The sequence below is a fragment of the Lutjanus erythropterus genome, chromosome 1 (assembly GCF_056507025.1).
Source record: "Lutjanus erythropterus isolate fLutEry1 chromosome 1, fLutEry1.hap2, whole genome shotgun sequence".
Lineage (NCBI taxonomy): Eukaryota > Metazoa > Chordata > Actinopteri > Lutjaniformes > Lutjanidae > Lutjanus > Lutjanus erythropterus.
Window position 1 is genome coordinate 25107025 of NC_139317.1, and position 17530 is coordinate 25124554.

The 17530-nt window shown below is 39.0% G+C and overlaps 1 protein-coding gene across 1 annotated transcript; it reads left to right on the plus strand.

Moving 5' to 3' along the window:
• Window positions 1-1175: 1175 nt before the first annotated feature.
• On the plus strand, window positions 1176-16900 carry LOC146332975 (calretinin-like). The gene is made up of 11 exons (XM_084718211.1): window positions 1176-1361; window positions 7958-8040; window positions 9590-9679; window positions 10067-10147; window positions 11240-11296; window positions 12051-12128; window positions 13681-13736; window positions 13835-13874; window positions 14583-14636; window positions 16069-16140; window positions 16301-16900. The coding sequence occupies exons 1-11, from the start codon at window positions 1268-1270 to the stop codon at window positions 16415-16417; spliced, it is 822 nt and encodes a 273-aa protein (XP_084574337.1). The 5' UTR covers window positions 1176-1267; the 3' UTR covers window positions 16418-16900.
• Window positions 16901-17530: the final 630 nt, after the last annotated feature.

The following is a 17530-nucleotide window of genomic DNA, read 5'->3' on the forward strand; positions in this document are numbered from 1 at the left end:
TACAAATGTAGGCTTTCATGCAAGTGCTTTCTGAGACTGGATGAGATGCCTACTGAGTGCAGTTCTCTCTATAGGGCTGGCTAAAGCCCCTGTGATGTTCTCTGACTCATCAAAACGACACATAAAACTGTACATCAGACGTCTTAAAAGTGCCGGGAGAACACAAACAGTTGGCTGGCACGTCGCCATCTGGGAACCTGAATCATTGTAAGTCACTATACTACTTCTCCTATAGCTACACCAAAGATGGGCTGTGTACATAAGTGTGCAGAGACCTCTAAATAATGAGCATTTTACATCAACAAAACACATACTGAATGTGCAAAGCAATATGTTTGCCTGAACATAGAGTGTATAACGCTGTCTGTAGATAGCTCTGTCATCATTCAAATCATCAGTTAGAAAATGAACAAGGTATTTTATTTCCATGCATGTCATGATAGGAATATCACAAAGGAAATGAAACAAGGGAAAACTAATCTCTTGTCGTTTCTGCTTCTGACAATCATGACAGTCATGACATTACTCCTTTAAATTGAATGTCAAAGTCTTCACACACCTTTAATAATTGTTGCAACCCAGCACTATGGACTACAAATTAACAGGCCATCAACATACTTTATATGATATGATATGAACACTTGCACATCAAACAACTAACCCATTGTTACAACTCTCCCGGGTCTCCCCTAAATGTGGCTTTTACTGGACGATGGGATTCACATCACTGCACATTCTCATTGTTTCCTCCTCCTGAGGTGTTGTGGCCCCTGGGATGGAATATATTTAATTTATTCAGGCTTTGTTTGATAATTCACAGAGCGGAGAGCTGTAGTATTAGAAAAGACAGGGCTGACACAGATCCTACAAGATCCAGTGGAACCAGCAGGGCGCCCCGCTGAAGGATAAATTGTTTGATGTGAATCTCTCCTCACGGGAGACGCAGGATTGGATGATGTATAATGATCCTGCTATCAAACCAGCAGCCTGGACAGCAGTTAATGGTAACTCATATGCAAAGCCCATGAGAGCCTTCCTCCTCCTCCTCCTCCTCTTCCTGCTGTAATTGGTCTCCTGCTGGAGCTGCATGCAGGGTGTCTCCACACTGAAGGCGCCCCCGTGTGGCGGGCAGGAGAAGCGTTCGCGCCGCGGGGGGTTTAAAAGCGCCCACTGAGGAGGAGCTGCCCACAGTACCAAGGAGCTCCACACCGGGAAAAGTTTACATCCAACTATCACACGGCACTGAAAGGAGGGAGAAACAGCAGAGATGGCAACTCAAGCACAGCAGCCGCCCCCCCTGCACCTGGCTGAGCTCACCGCGGCGCAGTTCATCGACATCTGGAAACATTTTGACGCAGACGGTCAGTGCGCGCAAGTCTCTATCAATCTTATGGAATTAATTGAGTGGTCAATTAGTATTCATTATAAGAAAAAAAAAAAACCGTATTATATTGTGAGTAAATAGGGTCAAATTCGAGTTTTCATTTACTTTATTATAGCTTTTTTTGTTTCAAGAGAGAGTAATGTGTTTTAAAAATAATCCATGAACATATATACATGAAAATATTACAGCAATACCAAGAAGATCATATATTCACTTAGCTATTTGTACTGAATATAATCTGTACACGAATATTTTTTTCTTTTTAATTTTTGTGTTGATTTCTTAAATTTACTTTCTTTTTTGGTGTTTACTGCGGTAAAAAAAAAAATATTAATGATTGTTTACTGCTCTTGTGTACGATATTCTCCCGTAATAATATTTATGTTGTGATTTACTGCATTTTCTGTGATTTAAATGTGTCAGAGAGGATCTATAGTGGTTTTTCTAACTCTGACGAGAGAAATTCAGTAAGACTCCATCAGAACGAAGTTATAGAGAGGAGGCTGGAAAAGAGGGAGAGGAGGCAGGAGTGAAAAAGATAAGAGGAAGAGAGAGGGGGGATGAGAGAGAGAAGAATGAGAGAGAGAGAGAGAGAGAGAGAGAGTGAGGGAAAGATGGGGGAAGGAGGGATAGGGGAATGCAGTGGGGGGAGGAAAAGAGAGGGAGAGGAGAGGAGAGGAGGGGAGGGGCAGTGAAAAGGTGAGGGAGGAGAAGAGCGACGGGTGTTTTCTACTAGAGTTTACTGGGAGGAGCTTCTGAATCTGAGAGCTTACTGGGATTTAACTGGAGAGATGATGTGTGTGTGTGTGTGTGTGTGTGTGTGTGTGTGTGTGTGTGTGTGTGTGTGTGTGTGCATACTGGTAGCAGCACACAGCCAGTGGTGGAAGCCAGCTGCAATATGAATCAGAGCCTTTACTCTCAAGCAAAAGTAAACTGTAATAGTAATATATTAAATTTTTTAAAATTAGTATCCAAGTAAGTAGTAGTAATACAGTGATACATTATTATTTTTGGTGCATTAATATATAAGCAGCCCTATAATGTTGTGGTCAGTGGAGATGGAGCTGATTTGAATCTATACTAATTAGTGCTGAAGTGATTTGTTGATTAATCAATTATTCTCTCAGGTAATTTGTTAATTGTTTAAGTCGAATGCCCCTAAATAATTATTGGCTTTCTTGGTCTTCTATGATGTAATAAAATTGCACCATATTTTCTAAAGTAATCATATGTAAAATTTGAATCTGCAAAATAACTCCAGTTGTCAAATTGATGCAGTGGAGTAAAAAGTACATCACTTGAATCTAACAGAAGTCATGTAAAAATGTAAATTCTCAAATAAAGTAAAAATACCTTAAAATGGTACTTTAGTTCAGTAGTCAAGTACATTTACCTGGTCTGGACAACTCAACTGTCACAATGACTGAAGTTTCAGTCTCAGGTCTGAAATTAGCCGTGTCACTGGTTGTAAAATTTTCCAGCAGCCAAACTGCAGAAGAGCTTTGTCTCTGTCTCACCATGAGCCACTCCAGGTTTGATGATTTTCATGTTGCAGATTGAAGGATTATTTTCTGAAGCCATTCAGAATAAAAGCTCTGACCTCTGTTGTTAAATCCTTTTGAAACTCCGTCTGATAAACTCAGTCTATCTTCATCAAATAGCCTGACAGCACTGTAGTCGCCCAAAACTCTCCCTCCTTCCCACCAACAGTCAAGTTAAGACAATTTTATTTGTGGTGCCAGATCATAACAGAAGTAATCTCAGACCACTTTTCATACAGCAGGTCTAGACTGTGCTCTTTATTATTTACAGACAACCAATAATTACCATCATGGGTCTCTTGGAGTGAGGCGACTGTCTATGCTAGTTTGTTTTAATCATGACCACAACCTTTCACTAAAATTATTTAAGTAGTGTTTGCACCCATGTCTCCAAATGATGATCCCTGGCACTGATAAACAATGTCATCCTGCCAATAGGGGCACTAGACCATCATCATATGGGTCAGTTTGGAAGTCAAATGACCTGTTTTGCCAGTTAATTCGAGGATCTACTGACTATTGCAGGGGATCCCAAACTTTTTCGTTGCATGGGTCCCCACATTAGATGCACATTAGAACACAGACCCCCAATTTAAGAGGACTTGTCTCAAAAAATCCACACTGACTATTTTTGTATTTTAGGTTTGAAGATAAAAAAACAGTCCTCATAGTGCTTCTATAATCAAGCTAGGATCACTATAAATCAAAACAGCCAACCATATTTCTTTCTCTGTTGTCCTGACTTCCAAAAATGTGATAATATTCTACTCTATATTTTCTACCAAAAAAGGTACATAATGTTACATGCATCTCTTGTGTCATGTGACTTTTGTCTTACGAGTTGCTTCAGTAACGTACTTATTGTAACCTCAAACGTAGTCTTATCCTAAACCTGACTAAGTAGTTTTGTTGTTTAAATCTAACCAAACTGTTTCACAATGTTACCCACATGTTAAAAAGGCTTTCTGTCAGTTTAGTATACACCGAAGGGTGGTAGCAAAATGATGGTTTGTGACGAGTTGGGATGACAACAGTTTTGCTAAGACTTTGATGACTGCAATGACTTTTTTTTTTAAACCACCACAGTCTTCAAGCAGTTCAAAAGGAAAATTCAGCACTTTTCATGTGGTGGTCCAATCAATGTTGATGGTAAGTGTAGCCAGTTGAAGTAATAAATTCACCCGTGCGTGTTATATTGACACAGAGAGCTGAGTTCTCTGTTTTAACTTGGATTTCTAGTCTCCACCTCTGGGTAACCGCTGGGTATGGTACATGAGTATTTTTGTCAACAAACACTATGTTCTGACCAACAAAGAAGTAGCTATAGATTATAGGTGATGTCAGTCATTGATGACTGTTAGAACTTGTGATGCAAGGCAAATTTCCATGTGACAGACAAGAATGTTTTATTTTATTTTACTTGGCAACATGGGCCTGGTCGTCCAAAGCTTGTGCGCAATGCACCCTGGTACATGTAGGCACTGCCAGCATGGCTTTGCGAGCTGGAAAACTCTTCTCTGGTCAATACAGCACACACTGAGGAATTTATTGCTTCAGTTGACATTTACCATCAACACTGATCAGACATCCACATAAAAAGTGGAGAATTTTCCCTTTAAGTGGCACCAAACTAGTGGTAATGAGGATGAGGAAACCAAGCCTAATTACTTACCCATCTAAATGTAACTGAATGAACTGTATTACACAAATGACAGAAATGTATTTTCTTGTTTGGATCCAGAACCTGTGAAAATCTCCCTGTTAGTTTAAAGTATTTCCTCAATCTAATGTCATCTAATAACATCATTAATACATAAACCACTGTGCTCAGCAGACGCTTGTCTGGCTGGAGAAAACTCTACCACATCACAGAGGTAGTCTCACTCACAGAACATCTGTCCACTACCTGTAAAACAGTCTATTTTGAGGACATTTTGATTGGATTGTTGTTGGGTAAGACAGCTTCATGACAGCAACAGGTTGTTTTCTTGACCACAGCTGCAGCACAGCAGACCCTGAGAGAACCGGAGCATGTATTGGCTGCAGGAAAAACTAGGACAAACAGAGCAAACTGAGTCTTTCCAGCAGCAGCTTGCAGTCTTAAAACTCATCTGGGCTTTTCTTTACATTTAGTCACCCATGTTATTGTCATGATACACTTTCTGCTGTGTTATGAGTTTGGCAGCTGGATTCTTAATTGAAGTGCCATTGAGCAATCAGCAGTTGAGCTGTGTTTGAAAATGTTTTGGAAGTGGAGGGCTGCATCTGTTCACTATGCAGTGTGCAGTGGTGCGCTCCATATGGCAGCTGAGATTTGTATTGCAGTGCAACCCTGGCAGTGAACCCCAATGAACTGAGAACACACATTCTTATGTAGACTTTATTACAAGTCTCACAATCCGAACAAACTACTCTGCGTTGCATCTTTTTCAGCTCTGTTTTAGATCATGTAACAGCACTTAAACTCTCCTAAAAAGACTAAACTGGACATATCACTTGTGAGGTAAAAAGGGGCAGCTAACAAGTTTTCTGTCGAGGCAGACCCTTGCAGATTAGAAATCTCAGATATCATCATTGTTAACAGGATTCAGTCAGAGTTACTTTTGGCCAATCAGGGCAATATTTGTGCAGTGACATCCTCTCTTATTTTGGTATCCCCATGTCCTTGAAGGACAGCAAGAACACATTAAGATACAAATTGTTCCTATTTGCCATAGCGGAGCCTTAATTGGTCTACAGTGCTGCTCAGCACTCTGCTGGCACTGATATGCACAATAAGTTGTGTGCACTCCCCTTCTTGCGTGTATTTTGTCACACTTGATGAGGCTGAACCCCACTGCAGACCCAGCCAAGCAAAACAGATGCAGTATGCAGTAAAATAAGTGCTGCTGCTACTGCTTCAGGTAAAACTGAGAGCTGCTGAGACACTTGGTCACTAGGTAGAAAAAGGTTTTGTTTTGTGTGTTAGATTTGGACTAAAATGATTTTACATTTAATACTTATTCCATTAATACTTACACATTTACACTATTATTTTAAGAACTTTATAAGTGTCTAAATGGTAGTGACACTGTAGAATTCCAGGTACAGACCTTTTAGGGCTTAATGGTTGGTCCGTCCATCACTTCAGATCAAACATCTCAGCGGTTTGCTGATGGATTGACATGACATTTGGTTCAAACATTCATGGTGCCCAGAGGATAAATCCTGATGACTGTGGTGATCCTTAATCCCATTCTTAAGGGTCTCAGGGTCACACTATGCTGGCCATGGTCACTCACAGTCTTGCAGTGAAAAATTCTCCTGCAGCCCAAAAAGCGTTTTCCCCCATAAGCCACTATTATAAAAGAGACAGCTGCAAAATCACTGACAGGAAAAATCTAACTGAAAGCAAGGTCAATTATGACTCTTCTATTATAAGTTTTTGATCCATGGAGGTTTTATATTTGTAACGTGGCTCAGAGAAACTATTTAAAAATCTGTGATATCATCATGATGTGAAGTCTATGAGCTGAGAGGCAACATATTCAGTGGCCTGCATACTTCGAAAAACAAACAAACAAACAAACAAACAGCAAAACAACGCCCATATTGAAGCAAAGTGACTAACACTCAAGTAATCTTTTTTGACTTCTTTTAACTTTCTTATTGTAATTGAAAATGCATTTTTCATCCATATTTCCTTCATATATCACTGAGTGGTATTGCAGATGTAGAAATGATAATTTTATTGTTGGGATCTCTTGCTGATTTCATATATGACATTTTTCTGGGACACATCTGGATATAGAATTTTATTAATCCAGCCATCACTCTTGATTTGACAATAAGACATTTATTAGCAGCATGGGTTTAAAAGTGAAACTGAGACGAATGTCAAGTTATATTGAGTCAGCTTGCTTTGTTTCCACTCCCAAAGCTCTGTGTTCCTGCAGTGATTTGTTTATATCTAAAACAGCAGCTCAACCAAAGCACAGATGGTGACATGGAGCACCTATAAAATGCAGTGTGCAAATGAATCTGGCCAGGGAGACAAGAGGACGGGGGGAGGTGAAGGAGAAAATGATCAGAAAGCAAAGGAGATGAGAGGATAAGAGATTAAGAGATGAAGAGGGGGTGGGGGGGATCTCTGCATTTCGTCTGTGTTTTGTTCTGAATTAAAGCAACAATTTTATTAACATGTATTTTTGTATGATAAAAGGCGCAAACACCCCATGTCCCTGCTCGGATTGTAGACAGATGGGACTCATTCTTATGATTAAAAAGAGAACGTTCAGTCCTATATGGTACTCTGTGACTCGCAGGGGAACCAGTGGAGTAAATTATTATATTGAATCATCCCCGGTCATGTGGCTGTCGTAAGAAGTACAAATCCAGACAAAAGGACAGAATGCCCCAGTAAGCATCAATCTGACTGCCCACTTTCACTCTCTTAGGCAAGAAAACACTCATTATACTGCTTACACTCCACCGGCAATGCACTCTTTTTTTTCTTGCTGAACCACATCACTGAGTCGCCACAATCCCTGCCGCCGCTAAATGCCAATTTGGCACGAGATATGCAGACATTAATGCAGAATATTCTCCAGACATGAGATTGTTTTTGTGTGGTGTGCATTCAGTTCATCAAAGTGGGTTTTCAATTAAAAGTTTTCAGCTGTGTAGAGATGATATAACATGTGTTCATCATAGTGCTGTAGTGCTCCGGGCTTCACTCAAGACTTTTGTTTTGACTTATGCGCTGCATTTGGGGCTGAACCAAACACTCAATGAAATGCTGATTTGAGTGCAGTTTTAAGGATGTATAGGGCCTGTATGCAGTCCAAGTAAGCACTTCTGTAAACTGCTTACTTCTAATTAAAGAGGACTTGAGACTGGGCTGAAAATTTAAAGACCCCCTGCGACCTTTAATCTTTCATCAACATCTAAGTCTTTCATCAAACTTTTGAGCAGTCAACAGAGCTTCAGGCGACTTAAAAGCTTCATAACATCATTTGTGCCAAACTAATTTAGCTCGTCTGGTGCTCCACAGGAAACGGCTACATCGAAGGGAAGGAGCTGGAGAACTTCTTCAAAGAGCTGGAGAACACCAGACGAGGAGCAGGAGCAGGCATGGTGAGCTCGAAGCACATTTTATTGGTACTTACATAGTGTAGTTACATTTAGACAAAATGACTCGTGTACCTGACACATGAATATGAGTTAATTTTTCTATTTGATTTTTCCAGTAGCCATTTTGACATGAAATATTTGAGTAAACACAGGTCTTTGTTCCATTCAGGTCAAACAGAGTCAGGGTGCTGCTATTATGCTGCTGTTATCTACTTATATTATATTGTTATGACATTGCACACAATTTCGACAGAGAGAATCCCATGAAAAATGTCAGCTTGTATATAAAACTTTGACATTACCTCCTCCATGAACATAATCATTATCATATCAGACAGATTATCATCAGCTGTGGTGGTTGTTTAAAAGTAAAAATAACAATTTCCATGATCCCACGCCACTTCATGACATCATCAAACTGTGTCTTTTGTTATTGTTTAATGCGGGAGACCCCTAATAGCAAATTTACATATTGTGTATTAAATCCACCATTTAACTAAAAAAAAATGTAGATATATTAATGACATTTGACAATTTTAAAGTATTTCTGGGGGATCTGCAAAAACGGCATACATTCACATTTGAAGTAAGCTAATGTTATCAAAATACGAGCTTACTAGCTTCCTAATCTATATCAAACATTTGATAGCTGGTTAGCTAGTGTTTGACTCACATTTTCGAATGCCAGCTAATATTCATCAGGTTCCCAGGTGCCGAGGCGCTGGCCAGACTGTAATGACAACTTCACGTGATGCTCTGTGGAGCTGAAAGACTTTTCCCTGTAGACTTACATTGCATTTCAGTATCAGAATTTGATCCAGTCGGTCCAGTAACGTTGTGAGTCTCAAAGAGTAGCACTATTAAATAATTTTATCCCAGTCAAGTTAGAGGAGGCTAAACTGGAAGTTAGCTGCTTGGATGGAGGAAGTCTCTAGTGTACTTGCTGTACGGGCTGCACAATGCAGAAGCTCTCATAAAAATGAACGAAAGCCCACCTCCAACTGTTCCAGTTCTATATAGTACATCCATGCTATATGTCCATTGTTAGCTGGCAAGTTAGCGAGCAGTATGCTAACATTATCTCACTGCGAATATGGGATATATGGAGAGGCAACCCTTTCTCCAAATGACAATGGTGTACCATTAATCTGCTTTTCATATTATGTTTTTTGAGGAAATATAAGTACTGCCTGGATTACATTTGATTTCTAAAGTCAGGGGTTGTTGGTGTACAAAGTTACTTTTCCCTAACGCTAACCAGGTTCTGTGAGTGCCTAAACATAAGGAGGGAAAACAAATTAATTAACTAATACATTGACAACCAGTGTTTTCGGTATTCAGTGTCAACATTTTCAGGCCACATACATTAATTAAAAATGTTCCCTCATTATGTTGATAGAAAACATAATGATGGCCTTACCTTAGTTACAGATGAGTAGAAACATAATATCTGGGGGACAGGGTTGGCCTAGTTGGCATGTTTTATAGTGCGTTCTCTTCTATATGTGTAAAAATTAAAAACTGCATTACATGCCTCTTTGATGTGTTGCAGGATCCGTCACATGCTGCATTCAAAGAAAAGATGAGGGAGTTCATGGCCAGCTTTGACAAGAATGCTGATGGGAGAATTGAGATGTCTGAGGTGAGTTAAAAATAGCGACTTCAGTGGTGGAACCGGGTAATATATCAAAATTATATCGATACGATATCAATATTATATCGATATTGTGATATAGACCAGATATTATATATATATATATATATATACTATTCTAGCTGTTCTGTTACTTGCTTTTACCCATGTAGTCATTATAGCCACGTTTGATCATTATTTAGCAAAAATCTCATTGTGTTAATATTTTGTGAAAGCTCCAATAGTCATCCCTACAATATTATTGCAATATTGATAACCAGAATGGTTAAGACACATACAGCATATTAACAGCAACCCTAGTTTGACCTCAGCCTTTGTCGCATGACATAACTCTGGAATAATAATCACTGTGTCTCTTTATGTTCCACTCTGTAGTTGGCTCAGCTTCTGCCCACAGAGGAAAACTTCCTGCTCTGTTTCAGAGAGTTTGTGGGATCCAGCTCTGAGTTTATGGCTGTAAGTTTGTGTGTGTTGCATATCTGAGTCCTTCATCTTAAGCTGTCACACTCATCAAAACTGATTCAATTTAATGATGGTAAATAATCAGAATTTTAAAATCAATTGCCCATAAAGTCTCTGTTTCTGTTGTAAAAAGTTGACTAACTGCTGAACTTCACTGAGCTGTGAAATCTCCCTAAAAATGCCTCAAGTCGGCAGTGCCATCACAGCTCGTCCTGCGGGACACATGTTCAGCTGCCATGCGATTCTTTTTGTTTCTGTGCCAAGTTAGGACGTCTGCTTAGTGTGGAAATGGTCCAGTAAGAGTGTAAATTGTTAATTTAAAGTCTGGATGCTATGTCTAGAACTCAAAAACTTGCAAAATGTTAGATATTGTTAGATTCAAGATTGTGGTCAGAGTGAAGCATGAAGCTGACTTAAATTTTCTTAAACTGAATTCACAGTTTTTAATACCCATAAATTTGAATTTAGTGTCTAGCTTCTAACTAAGCATGGTCTCCAGTCTCAAACATACTCAGAATAACGTTAAGAAGATTTTTACACAGGTTTTAATGCCTTTTTAGTAAGTAAACAACAGTATATTTGACCAACACTTCCTTAATTATAACCACCGGTAACATTTTGCCTTCTTCAGTTGCACATGTTAATATAATTAGCAAGAAAACAGTGAGGCATCGAACATCTGGTCCACTGCGATTGAAAAAAACCCTCACATACACACACTTGGTGTACGCGGGCTTGGTTGAGGAGGGTTTTCAGTGGTGGTGTGATGTTCAGGCTGTTCTGTGTGTTAAAGCTATTCTCAGACAGCCATACATTATGAATGGAGCACAGCTTTCTGCAGGGGAAAGGCGGTGAGTGCTGGAGGGGTTTAGGTATCCATCTTTGATAAGGCCTTTGACTAATTCTATATTTACACAATGTCAGAAGACACTGTGCTACCACTGTCTCTTTGTTTTAGTCTTCTATATATATGGAAATATACAGGGAAAGTCTGCCAATCATAAAGTCAAGTGTGTATTTTGACTCGTCACCGTAGCACTCATGTTTTCCGAGAGCCTCTCTAACAACATCACTCATGTCCTGCAGGCCTGGCGGAGGTATGACTCTGACCGGAGTGGATACATCGAGTCGAATGAGCTGAAGGTAAAACACAATATGTCAAAATATGCAATAAAGCCAATTAATGAGGGATCGTTTAAAGTGCACAGCTGCTCTGACAGCAGTGCAGCACTCTCACAGAGGTTTAGTCATTCTGTCATTTAGACATCTGTCTCTGTAAACACATGCACACACCCTGTTCTGCATCAGACCCGTAAAGTATTAAAAATGTACTCACACATAGTAATTATTGTCAGAAATCTGTGTAAAGATGTTTTTAAACTTGGTGGGTCTACCTCAGAGTTATTGATGCACATGTCTTCCCTATTTAAAAAAAAATTATATGCAGATGTGCATATTTTGTAATTACTGCAAACAAACCAGACCTTGTTTGAAATGATGATTGGCTTCTGTGTCGTGCTCGTGCTATAATTGGTGCTAATGTCTCTACTCTAAACCTGCACATGTGCATTATGCTCTTTACTGAAAGTTCTTACTCTCATTTGAAAAACAAACACTTCACTTTTTTCATATCCTGAGCTCTGTACATTCAGACTATTCATTTTTCACCACAACTGCAAACTACCAATCATAACTACATCATTTAGTTTGTTTACCTGGGACGGTGCATCTTAATCAACAATGCACTTAAAAGTAAATGTGCCACAGTTAGCTGAGATTTTCATCTGTAGTTCCTGGGCAGGTTATAACAAATTAAAGTACTTTAAAAAGTAATACATAACAACACAATACATAAATACGTGACAGAAGTACAGAAAGAGTTTTTCTGTCTCTTCAGGGTTTCCTGTCAGACCTGCTGAAGAAGGCGAACAAAAACTACGATGACAAGAAGCTCAAAGAGTACACACAGACAATCGTGAGTATCATGAGGCATAGAGTATGTTTTTCCTTCACTCTGCTTCTGCAAACTCTAAACTAAGACTTTAAAGGTACAATCAGTGGGATTTTTTTCTGAGCTGTTTGGAAACACACCAGAAAGACAGTGGCTTGTTGCGTTTCACTCCCAGAACATTAAATACGGATGTTTTGGCTTGGTAAATTGTCCTCAGTGCAGCAAAATAATGAAAAAATACTGAAATACAGACACAGGGCAGGGTCGCTGCATAAGGTAATAAGTGATGGTTGAAAGGGATTATGTTTATTTGGGTCTATGCATATTTTTTAGGAGTATATTGCATAAAAATACATTTTTGTCTATTTATCTATATTTCTATTAACATTACAGTGATGTAAACCCAGTGTCATTTCAAATACAATCTATTGTATCACATATAGACTCTAGTGTATCAATTAACAAAGTTTTCAGTTACTCAAAGAATTAACATGAAGTAATTTTTGTCCATTTCTGCTCAAATATTTATGGACATTTATTGACAGAATGTAGCAAAAATGGAAAATAATATGTATGTTTTCATCAGTGTATAGTCATCTGAATAGCTGTGTTTTTGTTACCTGAGAATAAGTCGTTTATATCCACAGAGGCTGCATGTTGTACCAACATGTTTCCACAGTATCCCAGAACACACAAATCGAAAACTGACTTTAAATAGGGCTTTTTGTGTTTTGTGCCAGCTTTGAGGCCACCGTAGGTTTTTTAACATGCTTAGAAGGGGAGGTTGAGGCAAGGTGTTTGCAATCTGCAAACTCGCCACTTGATGCCACCGAATCCTGCACACTGGTTCTTTGGAGTCTACATGAAATGGCATTTTGAGAGTAAAAGTATCTGGTACATATTTCTGAGTGGAACAGGATTGGCAGGCGGGACATAATGCTGAAAAGTGGGTGTGTCGTATCAACATATCAGGTGGTAGCTAGCGAGCCATTGATTCATAGCTTTGTGCGGTTAAAAGTTGAAGTTTGATTGATGGATACAAGCCCACATTTTCAAAGTCTCACGGTATGTCATATTATTAAAATAAAGAATAGGAAAGAAAAACATGATTGGATTTTAATATGCGAATACAAAGAAAATTATTTTGTGGTATTTCTTGCATATATTGTTAACTGGGTGCACAGTATGAGCGGGGATGTGATCTAAAGGGGTTAAAAAGGCATTTTTCATTTCATCTTCACTTTAATATATTCAGGACTATATCACATCTATGCTCAGCAACAATGCCTTCATGCCCATATGTTACATACATTTTTGTATAATGTAACTGAAATAACATCCCCTAAGGCTTGAATTACAACATACTGAACAACATCAGTGTATGAGTTCACCCTCCAGCTCACCTGTGCTGCTGATACATCACTTTCCTGTGGTCTCCACGCACTCAGCTGCTGCCATTTACACGTTTTATTTTGAATGTTTTAATATGTAATCTGTGTGTGTGGGACTGTACATGACGGTATCCGTTCGCTGCTTTTTCCCTGATAAATTCCCTGCTAATCTTCTTTCTGTGCAGCTGAAGATGTTTGATCTGAACGGCGATGGTAAGCTGGGCCTCTCTGAGATGGCGAGGTGAGTGCGTCTACAGTTTTATTTATCTGTCAGTACATTTATAAACCTCTCTTGAAGCATACCAACAAGATGAAACCCTGCCTGTTGTTTTACTGCAGGCTCTTGCCAGTTGAGGAAAATTTCCTGCTGAAGTTCGAGGTAAGATGGAATAAAATCACAACTACTGTAGCGACTTAAGACTAAATTCACTGGAGATTCAGAATAGCACAGTTCAACATTATTGGATTCACTACAAGAGGATTATTTGTCATCAAAGTGCTGAATGGACATATGGGTCATTGACACAAATGTGTGGTTACTTATGTTAAGTCCTTCAGGATTTAAATATAACAGTATAACATTTCTTTGAAAACATGATCCTATGTGTTTGGAAACAAATTTTTAAGTTCCATTAAATGAAATATGTTAAAGCCTTGTGGGTTTTTTAAATCCAGGATTTTAATTTGCATCTTAAAATTAAGATAACTTATCTCATTGCGTAGTTCCATGTATGTTCTTATCCAGAAGGCAGTACTGAGGGAATAAATTGCCACCATATCATTTTAATGCTTCAAACATCAACATTTCGTAGCACATTGGCAATGTTAATCTACGTATATCTCCCACATGTATTTTGTCATGTATGTTCTCATACGTGCACGCTCGCTGCAGCAGATCAACAATTCCTTTCTGACAGAGGATTAGTCTGTCTGATCAGGATTAACTCAACTCTAGTCCCAGTTATCATAATCTGCATGGATTAATATCAGTTCTGGATTTGGTGGGGCTTTTACCGCTCTCTAGAAATATCCTACAGTTTCTAACAATTTTCACTTCTTTCTCTCTCTCTCTCTGTCTTACACACAGGGCATCAGACTTACAGTGAAAGAATTTGACTCCCTCTTTACCTACTATGATAAGGTGACAGCAGCATGTTTGATTTTGTGTTTGCTTTCATATATACTGTGTCTCTGTATTATGTGTAATTCATAAACATTTCCATATTTATAATGAGCAATAGGCAATTTATTAATATTTAATAGGAGGATGACTCAATGAGAGCATCCTAATGATGAGAAGACAAGTTCTTTTAAGAAACCCGCTTTAATATAAGCTATATATTATCAAATCTTTATTACAGACTCAGTTTCCAGATAAAAAAGAAGACATTACATATAATGTTATTGTTTAGAGATCGTTATAAATCCAGTAGGAAACTGATAAAAGGACAGGACTAATCTGTCTGCTACTTCAGCACCATGGACAGCGCCACAGATTTATCGATAGACAGCCCAGTCAGGTTACTGATATTTCAGTGCCATGGTCGGATCCATAGATTGTAATTGTCACAGACCTCAGTCAGTTAAAAGAACAGTGAGTCAGACAGACTAGACAAACATATTCAACTAGAAATCTCCTCGGCCCCTGCACCTGACCAGTGGAGAGGAGGGAGGTCTGGTTAACAAGAGGAATGTATTTTGGTTAATTTGCTAATGAAGGAGATGCCACTGCAGAAAACATAACTAAACATTTATGCCTTGACTTGCTGTTCAGTTATGAACCCTAACCCTGACAACAATGACAGTGATCTTGAAGGTTGAAATCAGGTGTGATCAAATGAATGAATGAACTTATTTTTGCGCTCCATAATTATCACATTAGCTTGGGAAAACAAAAGTCATAATCTTGTGATAAATCTGCCTTTTTTCCTCAAGATTACGAGATAAACTACCCTGTCATCGCAAGAAAGTAACGTTTATTATCTTGAGATAAGAAGATATTTAACCTGTGATCTTGAGATAAAAGCATTAAAACAATAACTGCAAGCACGGCAGTTTTAACACACTAAATTAAGATGGTTAACTTAGTAAATATTATACCAGCTCATCATGCTGACGTTAGCATTCTGCTTAAAACGTCATTGTGCCTAAGTAAGGCCTCACAGAGCTGCTGACATCACAGTGGACTCTTAATGCTCATTTATGCTAAATGTTAGATAGGCATACGGATACAGACAGAGCCTTCTGTCCATAGTCTGTGTTCATTTCATCCGTATTTGTGCATGTTTTCTGAAAGTTTATGGATATGGATGAAATGGATCAGTACCTTCAGGACATGTCATGATGTATTTAATGGCCACACAGACCACCACCGTCTACATTGCTGCCTCTTTTTCAAGAGGTACATTATTACAACCTCGTCCAGCGTTGCCATGTTTGTTGTTAGAAACTTTTGACTCGTCTACATTGTATGTTAAGGGGACATAAATGAGCTATTAGTCTAGTTTTTATTTTAGATACTTTTATTTCTTTCGTTCTCTAATTCAGACCTATCGTGTTGTCTCTCTCACCAGGATGGTAATGGCTATATTGACGAGCAGGAGCTTGATGCCTTGCTGAAGGACCTCTGTGACAAGAACAAAATGGTAATGAATAGTTTAGCCTATTGATTGATCAGTTCAGGTTACTTTTCTACTTGCCAAATATAGAGCTGATAGCTGCCCCTGCGGTGTACTGTATATGTTTGCACCACCCATAGACCACCTTGTGCCTGCTGATCGTATGTGCCTGTGTCGTTTCTGTCAGGACGTGGACTCAACAGGACTGGTGGGTTACAAGAAGAGCATCATGGCTCTGTCTGATGGAGGGAAACTGTACCGCACTGAGCTGGAGATTGTCCTCTGCCGGGACTCCGCGCTGTGACCTCCCTGCCCGGGACCCTGACGCCACCTTCCGCCCCAGCCCACCCACCGTCTCCTCCGCCTTCCTACCTCCTGATGTAACCTGGTGCATGTGTGACCCTTAACCTCGCTACACCACGTAGAGTGAAAACAAAAGTGTACCGCTGGCCCTGCTGTTTTAGCTTTTAACCCCTTTTTACTTTATTTATTGAACTTTACATGCAGTTCCATAGTGAGATATAGCAACGACTACAGGAATATATTGTGCATTATTTATTTGTCTTCCCGTTTTTAATATGCATTTGTATTTTTTACTTTAATCTCATATCTATTTATGTTCTTCTCCAAATTAATTTAAAAATACTTCTGTTCTGTAGCATCTGTTCATTTATTTTATTTATTTCTAATTTAATATCATCCTGTTTTATTTGATGAGGCTTGTACTGTTCTATTGAAGATATATTAAAGATATTACTGACAGAATGAATAAATATACCATGACAAATCCTGTCCCAGTTATTCACTTGCATTAAAAAGTCATATATCCATCTAAACATCGTTCTGTTACACCTCAGCTATCAGGGGGATCATTTTATCTGTGCCACTGCCTCAACTGTGAGAGGTTTGTTTAGTCTTCTTCTCTCTCAGCGCCATGCAGAAGAAAATTTCCCCTCCACTCGCTGAGAGTTGTGTGGTTCCAGTGAAGATAACAGATGCCCAGAGCAAGAGTGTTTTCTCCAGAGTGCTCCACCTTCACTTTCTAATCTCCTGGTAACCGAGAGTGTGATGTCGAAAAAGCTTGTGCTGCTCCATTTTTCATATGAGGAGAGTCTCTGAAGCCTCTCTGTGGCACTTTGAGATGAAGTGAACAGGAGTGGGACGAGCAGAGAGATCTGGGACAACCAAAATACAGCAGGATGATTGTTTCACTATTTTTATGTGTATACAAATCTGCCATAACACAACAGAAGGAAACACAACATGGCAGCCAAAGATTTGCACTTTTAAATAATTGAAATTGTCTTTTTGATATTAAATTGTATCCGAGGCTCCAAAACTCTCCAGACAAAACATATTCTCTGATTTAGTACTAAGCCTGATGTGACAACACATATTTATTGTAGATTTTACATGA

What these genes read in the sequence shown, in the direction of transcription:
- LOC146332975 (XM_084718211.1), top strand. Translation starts at nt 1,268, where the DNA reads ATGGCAACTCAAGCACAGCAGCCGCCCCCCCTGCACCTGGCTGAGCTC. An exon ending in TCGAGTCGAATGAGCTGAAG is followed by an intron (nt 11,297 to 12,050) that starts GTAAAACACAAT and finishes CTGTCTCTTCAG; the next exon opens with GGTTTCCTGTCAGACCTGCT. An exon ending in GGCCTCTCTGAGATGGCGAG is followed by an intron (nt 13,737 to 13,834) that starts GTGAGTGCGTCT and finishes GTTTTACTGCAG; the next exon opens with GCTCTTGCCAGTTGAGGAAA.